The 19,353-nt window shown below is 43.4% G+C and overlaps 1 protein-coding gene across 1 annotated transcript; it reads left to right on the top strand.

Annotated features, from left to right (window-relative positions):
- The first annotated feature begins 12,603 nt into the window (after positions 1-12,603).
- Positions 12,604-17,869, top strand: LOC117482297 (microfibril-associated glycoprotein 4-like). Its single transcript, XM_034130367.1, has 5 exons — positions 12,604-12,726; positions 12,938-13,135; positions 13,409-13,505; positions 14,532-14,699; positions 17,331-17,869. The coding sequence occupies exons 1-5, from the start codon at positions 12,712-12,714 to the stop codon at positions 17,606-17,608; spliced, it is 756 nt and encodes a 251-aa protein (XP_033986258.1). The 5' UTR covers positions 12,604-12,711; the 3' UTR covers positions 17,609-17,869.
- The last annotated feature ends 1,484 nt before the right edge of the window (positions 17,870-19,353 follow it).

The raw sequence follows: 19,353 nt of genomic DNA, 5'->3' as shown, positions 1-19,353 counted from the left end.
GACCAATTCTAAACCCAAATAAAATGCATGAAAAATAAAGCAAATCTTTTTTTTATTTACCATTTCATTGACACAATTTCAATTATTTTACTGGAGTTTATGTAAAAGACTAAGAGTGAACGTGGTGCTTTGAGCTGGACGACAGCATACTAACAATGAAAATGCTGTGTGCTGATGTTTGGCAGATATATTATTTGCCTTTTTTCACCTTGTAGCATGCTAACATTAACCAATTAGCATTAAGTATAGCTCTGGCTGTTAGGACTGTCGTGTAGCAGATTTAATCTTCTATTCATAAAATAGTAATCAAGACATTTCACTGAAAAAACTAAACTGTCAACCTCATGTTGGCACTTGGCACAGGATCCCTGTCGGGCCCTTTGGCTGCACGATCTGGACCTAAAAAGAAAACTAAAAAAAGCAAACTAAGAAAAAAAGAACGTCACCCTTTAGTAGACAGACTTCAAGCAGGGAATGGCAACACGAAGAGACAATGAACTCACATATCTAACATTTCTGAGGTATTAAGTTATCACTTAATATGTTGCTTAACCAGTTTACAGGTTTCCGGGTCCGTGATACAGCGAGACACAGCGAAACTCATCCTGTTTAGCCAGTGAAAGTGCTGTCAATTGTACTTTCCTCCTTCATTTGGCAAAGTACACATATTCATCCTGTTCCTTCATGATTTCTCAGATGAGGATTGCAGTTATCCATCCAATGGTTGCTCCGACGCCAGCCACACCTGTTGCACCTACTGTACAGCAAGGATCAAAGGTTTAATATCAACTATGCAGACACTGAGAACTGATATTACCATATTATCATTAGTTTAACCAAAAGATTAAAATGCAAAACATAAAAGTGATGACATTTACCTGCTGACATCATGGCGGCAGCATCGAACCCTACAGCGGCCAGAACAACAGGAGCAGCGACGACAGCTCCAGCTGCAGAGGAAACGTTGTTAGTGCCAATTTGTTTGGCCACTCCAAAATGAATAGTGAGTCAGAAATAGTAAACATTCCCAAATTGGGCTCAATAAAGAGTGTCTAATCTAAAGTGTGTTTACAATCAGATGAAAAAGTCTTACCTGCTCCACCGCCAACTAAAGCTGCAGTTACTACTGAAACACAAGATGAATATCTAAATCAACATTAACATTGGGCTTAATCAATACCTTTGCTAAAGTAACTATCATTATTATTTTTTGTAATTAAAAATAGAATGTACGAAGTAAAAACTAGATGAAATTTAAAGTGATACTCACACAGCATGACTTGATAAGAACTGATGAGCACTTTACCCCTGCTTACACCTATATGAGGTTAAAATGTTAACATAGGTTCAGGAGCATGGCCACACCTAAAACTCCGCCTCAAACCACAGCCACCCCTATTTATATCCGGCAAAGCTTCCGGCAAACGCTTGTCTCATCTTTCAAAGATCGACAGGCAGACTGTGATTCACGCTGCGCGTCGTCACAGTTCAATACAAGCTAAACGCTACCACAAGAACATTGCTACTCACCATGGATCCCGAAATCCTGATCAACTCGCCGGAGTCAGACGAAGATCTCTTCGACATCGGCTACCCGCCATCCTCAGGTCAGCAGACGGATCTAAGCCAAGCATCCGAACGGAGCCGCGTGCGCTCGGCAATCAGTGTCCCACACACCAGCCGCCACCGCTCCCACTCAAGCTCCCCCAACGAGATCCCTCCAACTCCAGACAGGTCCCAGGCTTCGTCTACTCCGCCAGCGAGGGCAAACAGCCGAGGCCGCAACAGGTACAGCCAGCTCCAATCTCCCCACCACCGGCAGCCTGCCTCACTCGCAGCTCCCGGCCACTCGCAGCGGCGCTCTCGACGCTCCACAACAGAGCCCGAACGCACTCAACGCTCCACAACAGAGCCCGAACTACGGAGGTGGACAGTCATTCAACTCCAACGTTTCCTGAAGGACAACGGCATCCACTTTCACCGGAACGACAACAAGGCTAGACTGTTCAACCTCTACCAAGCCTACAGCAGCACAACGGCAAGAGCAGCAACACACACAGCTTTTCCCGCCCCAGAATCAACCACCGCGCGCGCGCACCACGGGCCGTGACGTCACAGGCCTCCGTCCTCCTCCATGGACACAGCCCGACTCACCAGCACCCCCTGGTGGGGGCCAGGCTGTATTGCCCTCTGTGCCCGCTCTCTCTGTGTCTGACATGTCGCAGCTCATTTCAACCTTTCTTTCATCCCTGTGCCCACAGGCTTCACAAAATCCCCCCGCACATACATCCCTTCATCCCTCCATCCCTTCTTCTTCTCTACCTTCAGCAGTCCACAGCTACCCAGCTTCTGCTTACTTTCCTCCTTTAGCAGCTAACCCCGTAGCAACAGCGTCCCACCTAGTAAACCAAGGGGCAGGGGCCATGCCACATGCTAACCTATCAGCCGACTCTTAAGGCCCCTACACACCAGGCCGATATCGGCCGTCTTGCGTTGTTGGGCGAAAACGGGTTCCTTGTCGCCCAAAGTCAATTTGGTGTGTCCCGAACCCTCGGCCGTGACACGCCTTATTTGGCCTTTTACGATCGACACCCGGCCGATTCAACATGTTGAATCGGCCGGGTGTTGGACACAAGCTATCGGGCCAAGAAACCACTCTGATCAGCTGTTCAGCTAGCAAATGAGAAGCGAAACGGAAGTGAGGGACGTAAACAAACGATTTAAATGTCCTCTCTTACCTCCCACACATAGCAGGGACATCTCTGATATCGGCGGGAGCGTCCCCGGCTGTCCTCTGCTGAGAGCTCCGTGATTTGTTTGGTCAAGTCCGGTTTTTCATCTCATCGTAAATTTAGCAAGAAGTGGCCATTATTACATTGCTGACTCAATAAACTACACACCCGCCAGAACACTGCGATCATCAGATGCAGGTCTATTAACTGTGATTTTATAGTATGTCTGCACTTTATGTGCTCATTTCATCATGCATGTATTTTTATATTCTAAAACATGTTTTCGATGGACGAGAGTGAAAATGGAACGGCACCCGCTATTTGTTTGTATATCAGTCTGTTCTTCTTCTCTGTCTTCCGGTTGTTGCCTATTTTGAATGACGAATACACACTACCGCCGCCTGCTGGTAAGGAGAGTTATTGCCACTCACGCATGCGCAGTTCGTACGTGCTCGGCTGTAGTAAAGCGGTGTATTTCAGTGCGACACACGGCCAATACGCAGGAGAACTCGTCGATGGATCTGTCGGTGTCGGATGTCGGCGAGTTCTCTGGTGACTGCCTGGTGTGTCAGGGCCTTTACCTAGTACCTTCCTTTCCAACTGCTCTACCTTTTCCCCCTCCCCCTCCCCCTCCCCCCATCCCTACCCCATCCCTTCCCCAACACCCAAATGTTTTTCCTCCCTCTGCAACCAGCTACACTCTAGCCACAGCAACACCACCCATCCAGCCAGCCTCCTTAGCCTATCGCCCTTCCCCCGTGTCCCTCGTCTTGCACCAGCAGATTCTCCTAGGTAACTATGTAGACTTAGCTCAGCTACTACAGCCTTCAATCATTGACACTAGCCAGCCCAGGGAAATGCAGACCAACTTCGGTTTAGTCCAGCTGCGAAATCCACCACCTCAGAGGTCTAAGGACTTAACCCCTGCAGAGTTCGCCCTAGCTTTTTCCCTTTACCGCGACGTCATCTGCTCCGTCTACCCCACACGCAGACCCGAGTTAGACGAGTACCTCCGCATAGAGCTAGACATGGCCTTACGCTTCGGAGGCTCAGGGTTTTACACCTACCACATCCACTTCGCTAGCCAAGCCGGCCGCATCAACCAGTTCAATCAGGGAACATACTGGGGCGCTCTGGACTCCGAGCTTTACTGCCGCATCTTTGCAGCACGCGCATCCCTCTCTTGCCAATTATGCGGAGCCCCCTCCCACCCGGCCTCAGCTTGCTCAGTCAGCGCCCCACAACCCGAGCCACCCCGCTCACGCCCCTTTCCATCAAGAGGCAACTCCCCAGTTTTCGACCGCCTATCAACCGCCGCACCTCCACCTCCCATCATCCCTAGGGCTGCATTCAAACGCTCACCAGTCAACGCCCCCTCTTCAAAGGGCGCCGACAAACACGGAAGGCCAATCCTCTATCAGGGAGGCAGGATGGTGTGTAACAACTTCAACGACTCAGGCTGCTCTCATTCTAGCTGCCGCCTCATGCACATCTGCTCCTTCTGCGGCGGCGCTCACGCCAGGAGCACCTGCCCTCACAACCCAACTACACCAGCAGATTGAATATCACGGCACCTCAGCACACCCGTCAGGAAATTCAGAAACTCGGCCCCAGAGGCGGATCTCCATCCCATACCGGTCCCACCGTTTTCAGCCACCACATTCAACTGAGACTTCTCAGGATGACTAGAGATCTCCACATAGTCCAGAACAGACTAGAGATCTCCACATAGTCCAGAACAGACCTGAATCCAGTAGACTTCGCAGGATGACTAGAGATCTCCACATAGTCCAGAACAGACTAGAGATCTCCACATAGTCCAGAACAGACCTGAATCTAGTAGACTTCTCAGGATGACTAGAGATCTCCACATAGTCCAGAGCAGACTAGAGATCTCCACATAGTCCAGAACAGACCTGAATCCAGTAGACTTCTCAGGATGACTAGAGATCTCCACATAGTCCAGAGCAGACTAGAGATCTCCACATAGTCCAGAACAGACCTGAATCCAGTAGACTTCTCAGGATGACTAGAGATCTCCACATAGTCCAGAACAGACTAGAGATCTCCACATAGTCCAGAACAGACCTGAATCCAGTAGACTTCTCAGGATGACTAGAGATCTCCACATAGTCCAGAGCAGACTAGAGATCTCCACATAGTCCAGAACAGACCTGAATCCAGTAGACTTCTCAGGATGACTAGAGATCTCCACATAGTCCAGAGCAGACTAGAGATCTCCACATAGTCCAGAACAGACCTGAATCCAGTAGACTTCTCAGGATGACTAGAGATCTCCACATAGTCCAGAGCAGACTAGAGATCTCCACATAGTCCAGAACAGACCTGAATCCAGTAGACTTCTCAGGATGACTAGAGATCTCCACATAGTCCAGAGCAGACTAGAGATTTCCACATAGTCCAGAACAGACCTGAATCCAGTAGACTTCTCAGGATGACTAGAGATCTCCACATAGTCCAGAGCAGACTGGAGATCTCCACATAGTCCAGAACAGACCTGAATCCAGTAGACTTCTCAGGATGACTAGAGATCTCCACATAGTCCAGAGCAGACTAGAGATCTCCACATAGTCCAGAACAGACCTGAATCCAGTAGACTTCTCAGGATGACTAGAGATCTCCTCATAGTCCAGAACAGTTAACAGGCACAGCAAGCCCTCTGACCCTCGCAGCGAGCAGACGCTCCGGTCTCTCTCTCTCCGACCCTCGCAACGAGCAGACGCTCCGGTCTCTCTCTCTCAATGTTTAGCCAGATTTAGAAGTGAAGATGTAGTCACTCGTTCCAGACACGTTATCTTCAAGCCACATGTTTCTGGTCCAGAAACACTTTCAGAACATCCTGCACATTTTGGGGGGCACTCTCAGAATTAGAGCCATTTCTCCTGCATCGGCGCAGCGTCCACAGCAGCTAGACCAGGCATCTCTTATCCAACCGCCTAGGCCCTCGGCCGCTCGTCATCCCAAGCGTACCACGCTTACATCCGCAACATCTAAACGACGTCTGACATGCACACGCTTAAGTCAGCTGCTTTTAATCCGACTCTTTTGGGGGACCGTAATCAGCCCACGCAGTTCATGCCGGAGACGGAACCCCCACTCTGAGTCTCCCACAGCACGGACCATAGCTCGTCCTCCCAGATCACCTCTTCACCCCCCTCATATCCTTCACATGTTACTTCAATAAACGCACAAACATCACACTGTTGTGGCGTGGTTCTTGCTAGTGAAATGAGGTTAAAATGTTAACATAGGTTCAGGAGCATGGCCACGCCTAAAACTCCGCCTCAAACCACAGCCACCCCTATTTATATCCGGCAAAGCTTCCGGCAAACGCTTGTCTCATCTTTCAACCCACCTTCCCTCACCCTTCTACCCATAAACATCCTCTGCCCATCACCATTTATATCTAAACGGTGCATATCTATACTGCGTATACTAACATTAAACTCCAGGTATCGTCTGGGGGACCGTAATCAGCCCACGCAGTTCATGCCGGAGACGGAACCCCCACTCTGAGTCTCCCACAGCACGGACCATAGCTCGTCCTCCCAGATCACCTCTTCACCGCCCTCATATCCTTCACATGTTACTTCAATAAACGCACAAACATCACACTGTTGTGGCGTGGTTCTTGCTAGTGAAATGCCGTGAGCTGATTATCGAGCCTTCATTGTAACAGTCCACTGACTGTGTATGTGCGTGTGGGGATTGTTGCATTAGAAAATTCCACTGTAGCGCCCGGTACATTAATGGGAAACCCTACATGTTTGAGCACCCTCTATGAAACGTCAAGCTACCCCACAGCACCCCCAAAAGAAAATCTCTGGTGCCTCCCATGAAAATCATAAGCCCTCTCTATAGATTTGTTCTGGCGTCGGGTCTGCAGATATGTAATATTTAATGCAGCCGAACCGTGTATTACAATGCCGTAATGTGATGACTTCCAAAGAGAAAAGCAAGAACACTCGGAATAAGGTATTATCTTTTATTTTTTAAATGTTTTCCGATTTCATATCACATAAACACCATATCCCGACGTGCATTGCGGCTAAAACATCCAGGATTATGGGTAGTTCGATGTAGATCAAAACCTCTGAAAAAAGAAATGTGTCTCTCAGAATCGAAAGGGAAAAACCTATGGGAAAAACACAAAAGCATTGTACACAATTTAAACCAATTCATGTCGTATAATTAACAAGGATAAACTGATGTTTTTAGTGGATGAGTACTGCAGATATCACTGTTAAATCATTTGATCATTGGTTTTATTATGAAAACTTCGAGACCGGAAATACTGTTTTCACCCCGTGAGGGTTGACGCTAACGTTCTCCTGGCGAAACCTCAAATCATCTTCGTAATATCTATCAAACTATAGATCCTACACATCCACTGGACGTGGATTCTAAAAGTACAATATACACTTCTCGCTAGAAATCTAATCAAAAAGCATTTTAATGGCCAAACTATCCTACAATTTAGGATTTTACAGAGAGGGTTATATGTGAATAAATAGGGGCGTTCACACCAAGTACTTTTCCCACAGTAGTTCATGAGAACTTTAGTTCATGAGAGCTCTTTTAGTTCTGATGAACTAAAGCAGATCGCGTTCACACCAAAATGAGTTCCTGGGGGTGGATTAGGCAAATGAGCCGCTGACGTCACTTCTTCTTCTTCTGCTTTGGGTTTACTGGCAGGCCGCAAACAACTTCACGGCGAGTACAGTAGGTGGCGGTATGCACCTTAAAGTTGCAATTCGCCAAAAAACCGAGAGAAGAAGAAGAAGAAAAAAAACTTCCGCTTCCGCTGTATGCTTCTGTTTACCTTCCGACCTCAGACACGGTATGGAGTTGACGTTTTGGTGGTCGTGTTATACAGCTTCGTAACTGAGTTATTTAAGCCAATAACTCAGCCACAAATACAGATCGACCATTCAAATGCAATAGAAATGCTGAGTCGGAGGCGAAGGCGGTTAAGAAGCCTTAACAAAAGGATTGGACGACGAAAGCACACGCTATGGACATGTTTCGCCGTAGGACAGCTGAGGATGATGGCCGTTATCACGCCCAAAGAACAGCAATGGTACGTTCATTAAATCACATTAATACTAACTAATGTAGGATTTATGGAGTTATGTAGGGCTAATTTGTGTCTTTGTATGTGTTCCAGATATGCGAATACTACTGAACTCTGGGTGAACAATAGAACGTCGGCCTGGTGGGAGGTGGTGCCAACGTACACCAATGTGCAGTGGATCAAAGATTTCCGAATGTCCAAGGGCTCTTTTCAACTCCTCTGTATTCGCCTGGAAGCAACGTTGGGGAGAGGCATCTGAACAGCATGGAAATTGTAAATTGACAATAAAGCTGATCTTTTGTACAGTGCATTTGGTTCTCTCTTTTATTTACCAGTCAACAGACACAATTACAATAGTGCAGACACACCTTAGTGCAAAGATTAAATGTCAGTATCAAAACAGTACTCATACTGTATATTTGTATATTAATGAGTATATTATTATGTTAAATGTGTGTTAAAGACAATGGGATGAGGTTGAAAGCTCTTTAAAAACTTTTGTATACCATCTTTACTATGATAAATACATGCATGTTAAGCATACACACCTGAAGAACTACGTTACACACACAGGTTAGTCTGTGTACCGCTGCACTGCTGCTGGTTTAAACAAAGACAATCATGATGCTAGTGCCGTGCATGTAGGTTCTCTTTTATTTATCAGCAGCAGATCAATAAGTGTCAGTAGTATCAAAACAATATAATAACAGTGGCAATATATATATATATATATATATATATAATAACAATAGGTAGGCTCAGCAGCAGACACACCTTAGTGCAAAGTTAGGTGTCAGTATTAATAACAGTGGCATATATATATAATCACAATAATACAAAATGAACTGTCCCAGGTGTAGGCAATTTGGGGTGAAGTGTCTTGCCCAGGGACACAACGACATCCTGACTGCAGTGGGGTTTGAACCTGTGCTCCCCTGATCCAAACACCAACGCACCAGACCACTGCACCACACGCCTCCCAACAAGTCATTGTACAGTTTATCAACGACGACAAGTTTTTCTTAATTTTTGTATTGAAGGCCTGTTGGATTTAATCAGCTCGCTTAGCACTGCCAGAAGCCCAGCCTGAAAGGTATTTTGTTGCTCCACCTCGATTCCTGGGCCTTGTGTGAATGCAGCAGCCGTTCGTCGTGCATCTCCTTGGCACGCAGGTCCTCATTCTCCTTGCTGACCATGGCACGGCGGTCCATCGCCATGATGGTGTCAAGGAAGCTGTCATCGCGTGCCCACTTTCCTAAGGTGAAATATGCAAGATACAAGATCAGTTTAATCGCAACAACGAGACAACATTGTCCAACATTGGACATGGTGCAGGCAGGGACAGTGTACAAAATGCAGGTGTAAAGTAGAAGATAAGATAGATAGATAGGATCAAATAATATCAAATAAAGAATAAATATCAAAGTGCCCTTATTTATTGTTTTGTGCTTAATGTATGCTTGAACTTTGTTTTATAGGGATTAGTGGACATCAGTTAGATGTGTAACCTTCTTTCAAGGCCAGAGTAGTTACAGTGTAAGTGGATTGACATCTAACATAACATGGCTGAGTACAATTATAACAATCAATAAAAAAAAGGAAAAATAAATAGAATTTCAATTACATTTCTACTTAAATGTGCAAAAATATTAGAACATCAGTCTTTGTGGCATGCAGGTAATCAACTGTTTAAGCTTTTACCATTAACATGTAGAATGAATGTTGCAAATTACTTGAAATTATAGCAACTACAATGTATTGTTAGAGGTAAGAATACAGAGGTAGCATTATGTCCAGCTAGCATGCTAATTGCTAATGTTATATTATCGTTTTATCCCGGAGGGGAAAACTAGTTTCTAATCCTGAGAGAAACACCTCGCCTGAAACACACGATTAGTGCCATGAGTTAGTGAAGCAAATTACAGAACATTGCACACTTATTCACAAGTCAAAACGTGTTCATAGCGGGCATGGCTGAGAATAGCTAGCTAGCTAGATGTTGTTAGCCAGCTTGGACCTAACTTTAGCAAGTTCTAGCATGGCTAGCTCGATCTACTGAGCAAATAAAAGTACATCTAAGACCAGTATTGTGCAGATTAAAACAGTGCAGTGCATGTATTTTATTTTTACCTTCGTAGTCGTCCCGACATGACTTTGCCAGGTCTGCTAACTTTGCTGAGCCACGGAAACTGCATTCAGTAGAAGCTTCTGAATGCGGCGCTTCGCGTCCTCCGAGTAAATCGCCAGAAGCGCAGAGACACCCTCATCAATTCCACCGCTCCGATGATTTATTTAGTGTTGCTATAATAACTGCTTTCACAAAAGTAATCTCTTCGGGTACGCTGCCAGAAGCGAGCAAATACAATGGCCGCTTCCCAAAAAAAATTCAGAGTCAAACGGGCGTGGTTTGCATTCCGCACAGCCAATCAGACGTACGAACTATTTTCTCCCACAACAGTCCCTGCTCTCTAGCAGGGACTGAAAAGCGGGTCGGACGAACTAATTTGAGCTACTTTAGTTCCTGGGGCTTTTTGGTGTGAACGCAAATATATCGTAGTTCTGATGAACTATTGTGGGAAAAGTACTCCAAAGTACTCCGGTGTGAACGCGCCTAATGACCCTCTGTAACGTTTGCAATCACTAGAGGTTGAAAACTTTAAAACGTGATTATAGGTCGTACTAAGCGCTTGAACAAACAACCTATTTGGTCGTAATAAGGGCTTGAACAATCGACCTAGTTGGTCGTATGAGTTGGAGGACTTGTTGTTTTTTACACATACTCTCTCCGGTACAGGTTAGCTCTGAGTGTTAGCAACGCTTGCTAATGTAAACAAAGACCATATTACGTCCAAAACACGTCACGCATTGTTTCTGATAGCAACGTTTCTGATAATGCTGTGGGTCCACATTTCCGATATTACGTCATATCGGACTCAAATCTGGATCAGCTCCATTGTACCCCCGTTTTTAGAGATTTGGGTACGGAGGAAAAGAAAGAGGGTTTTATTTTCTGACACTTTGTGAGTTCCCTGACACACATATATAAAAGACGTAAAAAAGTGCATTTTGCATGATAGGAGACCTTTAAGGCAGCAATGGCTGCAGGAATCAAGCTTTTTCCAAAACGTTTGCATCTCAGTGCTCTGTACCTACGCCTGGGTGGCAGTGCAGCGAGGAACTGATTGAGTGGGTGTGTGATGTCCAGTTCTGTTGTGGTTGCTATGCGTGAGATGGCCCTGTTGTTAAGCACTGTGAGGTTGGGTGTAGGGAGTCCAATCACGCTGGCAGCAGTGTTGGAGATGCGTGTGAGTTTGGTCCGGTTGGTGACAGCGAGCATATTGATAATGCTTTGGTATAGTAGAGGGAGAAGAGGGGGGGAAACGTACAGTTCTTCGAGTTTATGGACGACGGATAATCTTTGTTGGCTCCTTTTGAAGATGTTGGTGGTGTGTTGGTTGAAATTAAGTTTATTTTAAATTTAAAATATATAATCAGTTATTACAGTAACTGGAAAATACATGATCTCTATAGGTCACATCCTGAGTACAACTCCCCAATATATTGTTTATTTGTATTGAATTTTATGCTGTTTTTAAAATGTTTTATTCAAATTCTTCCAAATAAAGAATACTGAATGCTGTTTTGTCACATTCTGGGCCCTCGTTCAATCTATTCATTTTATTTCCTGGTGTGTTTCCCGGCTTTGCGATAACCTGCCCTGATCAGATTCACCTGTCCCTGTTCAATCTTTCTCTGTTGTTCCTTCAGTCTGTGTGGCCTTGTCTGTTCACAGTAGTTTCTCAGATAGTTCCCATTGTTATTTCATTGTCTATTTAAACTGTATTAATATTAAACTTGTAGCTTTTGGTCCTTGGGTCCACAGATAGAGATTCCTTGTTTGTGTAATTAGTTGTAGTTCATAAAATGACTTGCAACAGTGTTCACCCACTTGAAATTTATCTGATTTGTTTGGATTACAAAGGATCAAAACGTTAGGATTTTGTTCTGATATTTCATTTTAGAAGACTGACCTTCAATGTGAAATTAGTTTTGTATATAGAAAACCCCAGTGCTTTGGAAGCTACAAGTTGACAAAAATGAAAACTATTCCTCAAACAAAGACGCTGTAGACTCTACAATTGGCCCCACCTGTGAAACATTAGAATAGCTCTCATTTTCTGGGTAAAACCCTCCAATAGTTTGAGTATCATAGCTCAGACTGAGAATCTAAAGAGGTGGAAGCTGCATTATTCTACACAAGCAATACTGAGACCAGAAGCCAACAATCACAATCAAGGAGCTACAGAGTTCAGTGGCTAAACGTGGAGTGAAGGTGCACCAGCAAACCATGTCGAGAGCTCTGCATAATACTTGCCGTTATCACTATCATGCTGTTGGCATGCTTTTCGTCTGCAGGGACTGAGTATCTCAGAAGAATGGATACAGCACAATACAGGGAGAACCTTCTTCTTCACCTTTTAGCAGAACAATGATCCCAAGCACAAGGCCGAGGCAACACAGTAGTGGTTAAACAACAAAAAGGTTGATGTCCTAAAGTGGCTCAGAGACCAGATATCATCCCATCGAGAATCTGTGGCACTGTTAGAAGGTGGGCAAATCAGTTTTTTTGTCGAAAATGGCTCCTGCTCCAGTGTCACAAGTCTTTCTCCATTCCAGTACCTTCTGTCACATCCAGTTGATCAGGTTCTTCAACCTATTCCAGTAATGAATGCTGGTTACATTTTTTTTCATAAACCTTAAAATAACACAGCTTGTCACGCACTTCCAAAAACACGTGATGCACAGTTTGTTTAAATGCCTAGGGTCCAAACAAGAATCACCTCAAACAACAGAGTGAACTCAGCGTAGACCTTCCTCTCCACTATGAAGATGATGCAGGTAAGAAAACACACAAATATATATATTTTAAATGTCTCTGTCCTCTGCTGATAATCAATACAAGCATCAATACTTGGAGCTGTCTAAAACGTGATCTACTCTGAGCAAATTAATAACCATTAAAAACTCATGTATAACCATTAAAAACTGTGCAGGAAATCACTTCAAAAGGTGCTGTAGGTATTTAAAATCTCTTCTCTTTTGCATCCAGGTGACATTATTCGTGGCTCTTCTGGGGTTTTCAGCCTCAGCTGCCACTGGCTCGAAGGATTTTCTGCCCTTCGACTGCAATGAAATCTATTGCCATGACAGCACCAGCTTGAGTGGGGTGTACACCATCTTCCCCGGGGATCCCACCACTCCCCTGCAAGTCTTCTGTGACATGAACACTGACAGGGGCGGATGGACGGTCAGTATATCAGATTTTATTAGAATGTGTGCTTTTCTTAGACCTTGTAAACCTGCTTTGGGAACTCATGACTTGTCTTAACTGCTTTCAGCTTTTTCTGCTGCCTCCAAGAGTACAACAAATAATTTGTCTTGAATTTTCTTCCCATTTGTATAATTGACATCGGAACCAACAGTCCTGTTTACTGGTCAAGATACTTTTTAAAGTTCTCCAGATGTAGTTATTGTAGTACAACATGTTGGTATCCTATCCTATTCCTACTCTTCCTCTCAGGTATTTCTCCAGAGGATGGATGGGACTGAAAACTTCTACAGGCCCTGGAGTCACTATAAGGCCGGATTTGGGAACATGGCAGGAGAATATTGGCTCGGTGAGTGTTCAACTAATAAATTCAACACATTTTTGATCTTAATATGCTGTCAGATGAAGGAAAATTAAAATGATTGGTGCCTACTGGTGAATGCTGGTGTGACTGCCCAGTGACGGCTCTAGACCAATTTTACTGGGGGGACCAGGCTGGGGCCAGTTATTTTTGTATTTATATTATACAATAAACACGGGTTATACGACAGTATAGTAATTGCGTAAAATAAACATAAAATACTGTAATTGCTATGTGCTTCTGTACAGTTATTTATTTCAGTAACTGTAAGTTACAGTTCTTTGTTTCAGTAGTTATTTTTTTGTCCTTTACAGTACTTTGTTTGAGTAACTAAGTTACAATTAAATTAAATTACATAATTAGTATTTGCTGCAACGCTGAATATAAGGCACTGAACAGTTCAATCTCTACTGAACATCCGGGTCTCTGCATCCCAGGTGAAGTTTTCTCTTCTTTCACATTACAGCAACAATATGCTGCGGTTTCTGTGATTTTTAGTCTCTCAATGTCTAGGCTTGAATCTTACTTGAAGTAAAAAGGGAACAGCCTCTGGTCGGAGATGACAAGTGTGGTTTTTTATCCTGCATGGCCAGTGGCGGTGTACTGCTCCAAGGGGTCCGACTACAATGCTGAGTTACATTAGTTCGGCTTATTGCGCCAGCCTTATAGCCAATAAATGGTAATATTATAAACTTGTATTTTGAAGGGGTTAACAGGGCGGTCCCAGGTTAGCGTTACTGACTGGCCCCTGTGACTGCCTCAACTTGCAGGCTTTGCTCCATAATGATACTGTATGTTTAGCTTAAGGAAGAAGAAAAACATTCCAATCTCAGAGAAAATACCAACAATACACTGCGACACTACACATTGTGTCATTTTGGCTTTACTTTTTTACTGATAATTCATTGGGCAGTGAAGTATATATATTTTTTAAATGAGACGATCTGAGGAGGAAAGAGGTTAACTAATGGTACAGGAGGTTATGTGAAACAGATTTTTTGTTCCTTTTCTAAGGCCTGGAAAACATCCTCCTGCTGACTGTGAGGAAGGAGAACGAGCTGCGGGTCGACATGGAGGACTGGGAGGGGGGGAAGGCGGACGCCAAGTACTCCTCCTTCTCCATCGATTCTGAGGTTGACGGTTATCAGCTTCACCTGGGCAAATTCACTGGCGGAAACGCAGGTAAGGATTACTGTGTGGATATTACTTTGGGAAATGTAGGTTTAAAGCCTGCAGCACAGGTAGTATGAGAAAAATAAAGAGCTTTTTTAACATTAAAGCATGTCACAGTCACATAAGAGACACAAAATACAAAGATGAACCTGAAAACTAGCATAATATGTCCTCTCTATATATATTATTTGTTAAAAGGAAAGGTTGGTCTGGTGACACTTGGTGGGTATTTCTGGGGACTTAACCTGTTAGGTCCCAAGCCTGTTTTTCAGGTCTCAGGCTCGAAAAGGACATTTCCAGAACAAATGACCATACACTTCTAAAAGGGGAAAATTAATAATCTTTTTTCTCAAAGTAATGATAAACCTGTGTGGATGTAGAAAAGTCAGAATCAATATAGATGTTTTTTATTTTAAAGAAAATTCAGATTGAACATAGTAAAAAACTGTAAATGATAGTGTCCGTCCAAAAATTATTTTTTACTTATAGTGAAAACTACCCTTGGATGATGGTAAGGTAGACTAAAAGCTTTAGGAATCCCAAGTACAACATATAATAAGTACCCTGTATCAAGATTGATGCAAAACAAGTGACATTTGACCTTTTTAGAGAGGTTTAGCAAAACAAAACACTTCTGGGGTCATTTGGGTGGATTTGACCTATCTCTGGCCCACCTTAGTCGATTTTGATGATTGACATCTCTTTTTAACCGCTAGAGCCAATAGAATCGAGGGGAACTCCCACATACACACACAGGTTACCAAATAAGGAGTGACAGTGACGCGTAGAAAACCCGGAAGCTGCGCTGACCTCTGGTGGCTACCATTAGCAGCTAATTTTTTTTCTCCGATTTCTGCATAAAAATTGAATTATGGATTATCAATAATTTTTTCAAAGTGACAGACACATTGGATTAACCTATGGATTAACCTTCAGCCGCGTTTTTTCTCGTTTTAATGCCATTGAAGACAACTTTTGACGTCCGAGTCATCATTACCTGTGTTCAAGTCCGAGTCCAAGTCCGAGTCACCTAAGAAGAGTCCAAGTCAAGTCCGAGTCACAAGTCTTCATGTATTAATCTTCGTGGATATATGTGTTGAAATGTAGCTGCTCCTCTACATTGCTTTTATCCTGTCATGTTATACTAATCTGTCTATTGAACTGCTGTGAAGCGAGTTTGGCTACAATTCTTGTAATAGGTGCTATACAAATATAAAGCCTATTACTAATATTAATATTATTATTATTATTATTATTATTATTATAATTATTATTATTATTATTATTGTAAATGACCTATAATATGTCTAACTATATTTAAAATGAGTTACCTTTTAGAGAAGTGATTATATTTGTATGCCAATATTTTCCTATGGTAAAGTTTTCGTTTTGCACTTTTATTTTGATAGTAATAAGATCGGGACTCTTATTTTGAAGGAACTTTTACCGGTTAAATCGGTTTACCGATAAAGATTAAGCCCCAGAAAGCACATGGCTACTTAGCATGCAAAATCGGCTGAATCTTTATTTATTGATTAGATCACGTTACTCTGATGATAGTGTTCAAGACAGCCTATATGTCTGAACTCGATCCTTAGAGTAATGTGTTACAGAGCCTTCTCTTCAATATTGTTTCCACATAACGAGCATTTTGCGCTGCTCTTTTCCAATGTGGAAGCAGAATGTGTGAAAGCATACAGCACGATGCAGGGTGTGTCTCTAGACATCTTTAGACTGGAATAGCGGGGCCCAGTACGTGAACTTGCCACGCAGGTGCACACGCCAGGATAGAGGGCATCAGACTCCATAGAAAACTTGCTCGGGTCCGAGTCCAAGTCGGAGCGTCAATGTACAAGTCGAGTCCGAGTCATCGTGGGGGGAAAAATTCACGAGTCCGAGTCCAAGTCATCGTGCGCGAGAATTCACAAGTCCGAGTCCGAGTCCAAGTCATCGTACGCAAGAATTCACAAGTCCGAGTCCGAGTCCAAGTCATCGTACGCAAGAATTCACAAGTCCGAGTCCAAGTCATCGTGCGCGAGAATTCACGAGTCCAAGTCCGAGTCGCGTCAATCAGTGAGCGAGTCCGAGTCGAGTCACGAGTCCCGAAGATCGGCACGAGTCCGAGTCCAGGACTCGAGTACTCCATCTCTGGTATAGCTAGAGTTCTGTGCTAACGGCCTTAAGATTTTTTCGTACAGGGCTAATTCAGAGGCAGCGTTAGCCTTGTGTGTTCTTTTGCTAAAAAAAAAATCATCAGTTAGCTGAGTTTCTTCCCGTTACATGGATATGAAACATTCATAGTTTATTAAATCTTAAGAAGCCCTCAGACACTGTTGCGTGCAGATGTTGTGGTTTCGGCCCCTTCGTTGGTTCCGTGGGGCTTAAGAGGTGTTGCAATTTGGACGTGTGAGAAATGTAATATTAAATTACATAAAATAGAAATACCTTAATATTCTACTTAAATATAAATATGCCCTGTTACATTCTACCACTATTTAAGAGGCATAAATGTGCTGTACCTATTTTTCTTTATGTCATTTATAGAAACATCAAATTAAATATATTACCCACTGACACACATTGGCATTAAAATAAGTGTTTCTGGGTTTCAAGTTTGTTTGTTTTTATTTTTATTTCTAGGGGACAGTTTGACAAACCACAACAACATGAAGTTCTCAACGTTTGACAGAGATCAGGACACGTGGTCGAGCAACTGCGCTCTGACTTATCTCGGTGCATTCTGGAACACAAATTGCCATTATGCCAACCCCACCGGTCTGTACGCACCTCCAGGGCTTGTGGCGGGAAATCAAGGCGTTTTCTGGAATTCGTGGAAGGGCGCGAACTATGGCATGAAGACCTTAGCCATGAAGATCAGATCAGTCTCTGCATGTGCATGCGCTCAAAAACCTGTTTAGCTGTACACTTTTATTGTTGACTTTATTAAGGTTTTCAAGTTTATACAAGATTTCAGACAACTTGGACCTTCGTGTTCACCGAACTATGATTTTCCTGTGAGGCTAAAAACGAAATTCTTGTTTCAATGCCACATACATATATATATTCTACTTCCAACAAACACTGATACTGTTGTTGAATAATCATAATCATATAGTAAATGCTTCAGTGAGATTAAACCTTTTCTTTACTAATCAATAAAAACAATTATTTAGCTGCAACTGTGTTTTGAATTCTTTCAAATTGTTCATTGTTGTTTACCGAACTATGATATTCCTGTCAGGCAAACAATGAAAGTTTGTAATGCCAGGTGTTACTATCTTCAACAAACACTGATAAGCTTGTTAAATAATGGGAATTATCAATAATTGAATACAATTAAAGAAAGTAAAAAACTGATGAAAATTAGCTTTAAAATGTCATTCCTCATTCCCAGTAAAAGTACTAGCTGTAAGTTTTGTCTCAAGTACAGCACAAATTAACAGTGTGTGTGCGTGTGTGTTTGTGTGTGTGTGTGTGTGTGTGTGTGCGTGTGTGTGTGTGTGTGTGTGTGTGTGTGTGTGTGTGTGTGTGTGCACACACAAACTCACAGCCGAAGTAAAAACAATAAGTGTGGCTTGATATTGAGTAAGAAAAAGGTTGATAAAACGCTGTGAGAATGGGTCTGTAGAGAGAATTTCGCCGCGATCCCAACTGTCTGTTATCAGCCTGCAGCCAGGGAGGAGAAAACAGCAGAGCTGCCTGTGTGTGAGGAAGTCCGTGGATTGGTCAATTTGGACCAATCAGCGGGGGCTTAACGTAACGGCTCCGCGGACGTAACGTAACGGCTCCACGGATTGGTCCATTTGGTTCCGGGTACCGCATGACCGTATCGCGTCATAGCTCTGGGCGTGGCTACTGGGTATCCAGACGTCACGATGCCCAGGAAGAACATGAGAAATCTCCAACTAGGCGTTTTGGGGAGGTCTTTTCTGTGTTAGAGTTGTACTCCCTACAGGGTGTACTTTGAGGGGTTTTGACTCTGCAGACCGTTTACATGCATAAAAACCTTCATAACACACAAGGGGACGGGTAATAACTGGAAAAGCATGACACCTCTCCTTTAATAGAAACGGGGGAAACATCCATGATCATTACATATAACACACACACCATATCCAACATAGACTAGTGTGTGCAGGTGTAGCAGTGAACCATGTTTTTAAGTGAGCTGTAAAGTGGTGGTGTATGTATGTATTTAATATGTGTGGGTAGACAGTTCCAGTTTTATATTGCTGTGACAGAGAGCGATAACTGACCAAAAGTACTTTTCCTGAATGGAACTTATTATAGTGGTCAGGCTGGAATTGTTACGTTGAGTAACTAATGAGTTAAGAGGTGGAGGGGCAGTATTGTGCAGGATTTTAAACACCAGAATGATGTTCCTATATTTTATGAAATCTTCCTAGCTCAGAATGTTATGCTTGTTGAGTGTACAAAACACTAACGTTTTACCTGAGCACAACCAATGAAATTGAACAGAAAACTCTGAAGATGCTGACAACTGAAATAATGTTGTGACTCAAAAGACGGTGGCTTACCTGTTTAAAATGTACTGAAGTTTTACCTGAGCACTAACCACAATGCACTGGACCAGCATGTCAGGCTTCCCCATTAACAATCACAGCAGAACTTTTATTTCAGAGACTTCATGGGCTGTGAGCAT

This window comes from Trematomus bernacchii, unplaced genomic scaffold (assembly GCF_902827165.1).
Source record: "Trematomus bernacchii unplaced genomic scaffold, fTreBer1.1, whole genome shotgun sequence".
In the NCBI taxonomy this organism is placed as follows: Eukaryota; Metazoa; Chordata; class Actinopteri; order Perciformes; family Nototheniidae; genus Trematomus; species Trematomus bernacchii.
The sequence above is the reverse complement of the archived record's forward strand: the minus strand, read 5'-3'. Positions and strand labels throughout refer to the sequence as shown.

What these genes read in the sequence shown, in the direction of transcription:
- LOC117482297 (XM_034130367.1), top strand. An exon ending in CTGACAGGGGCGGATGGACG is followed by an intron (nt 13,136 to 13,408) that starts GTCAGTATATCA and finishes TCTTCCTCTCAG; the next exon opens with GTATTTCTCCAGAGGATGGA. An exon ending in ATTCACTGGCGGAAACGCAG is followed by an intron (nt 14,700 to 17,330) that starts GTAAGGATTACT and finishes TTTTATTTCTAG; the next exon opens with GGGACAGTTTGACAAACCAC.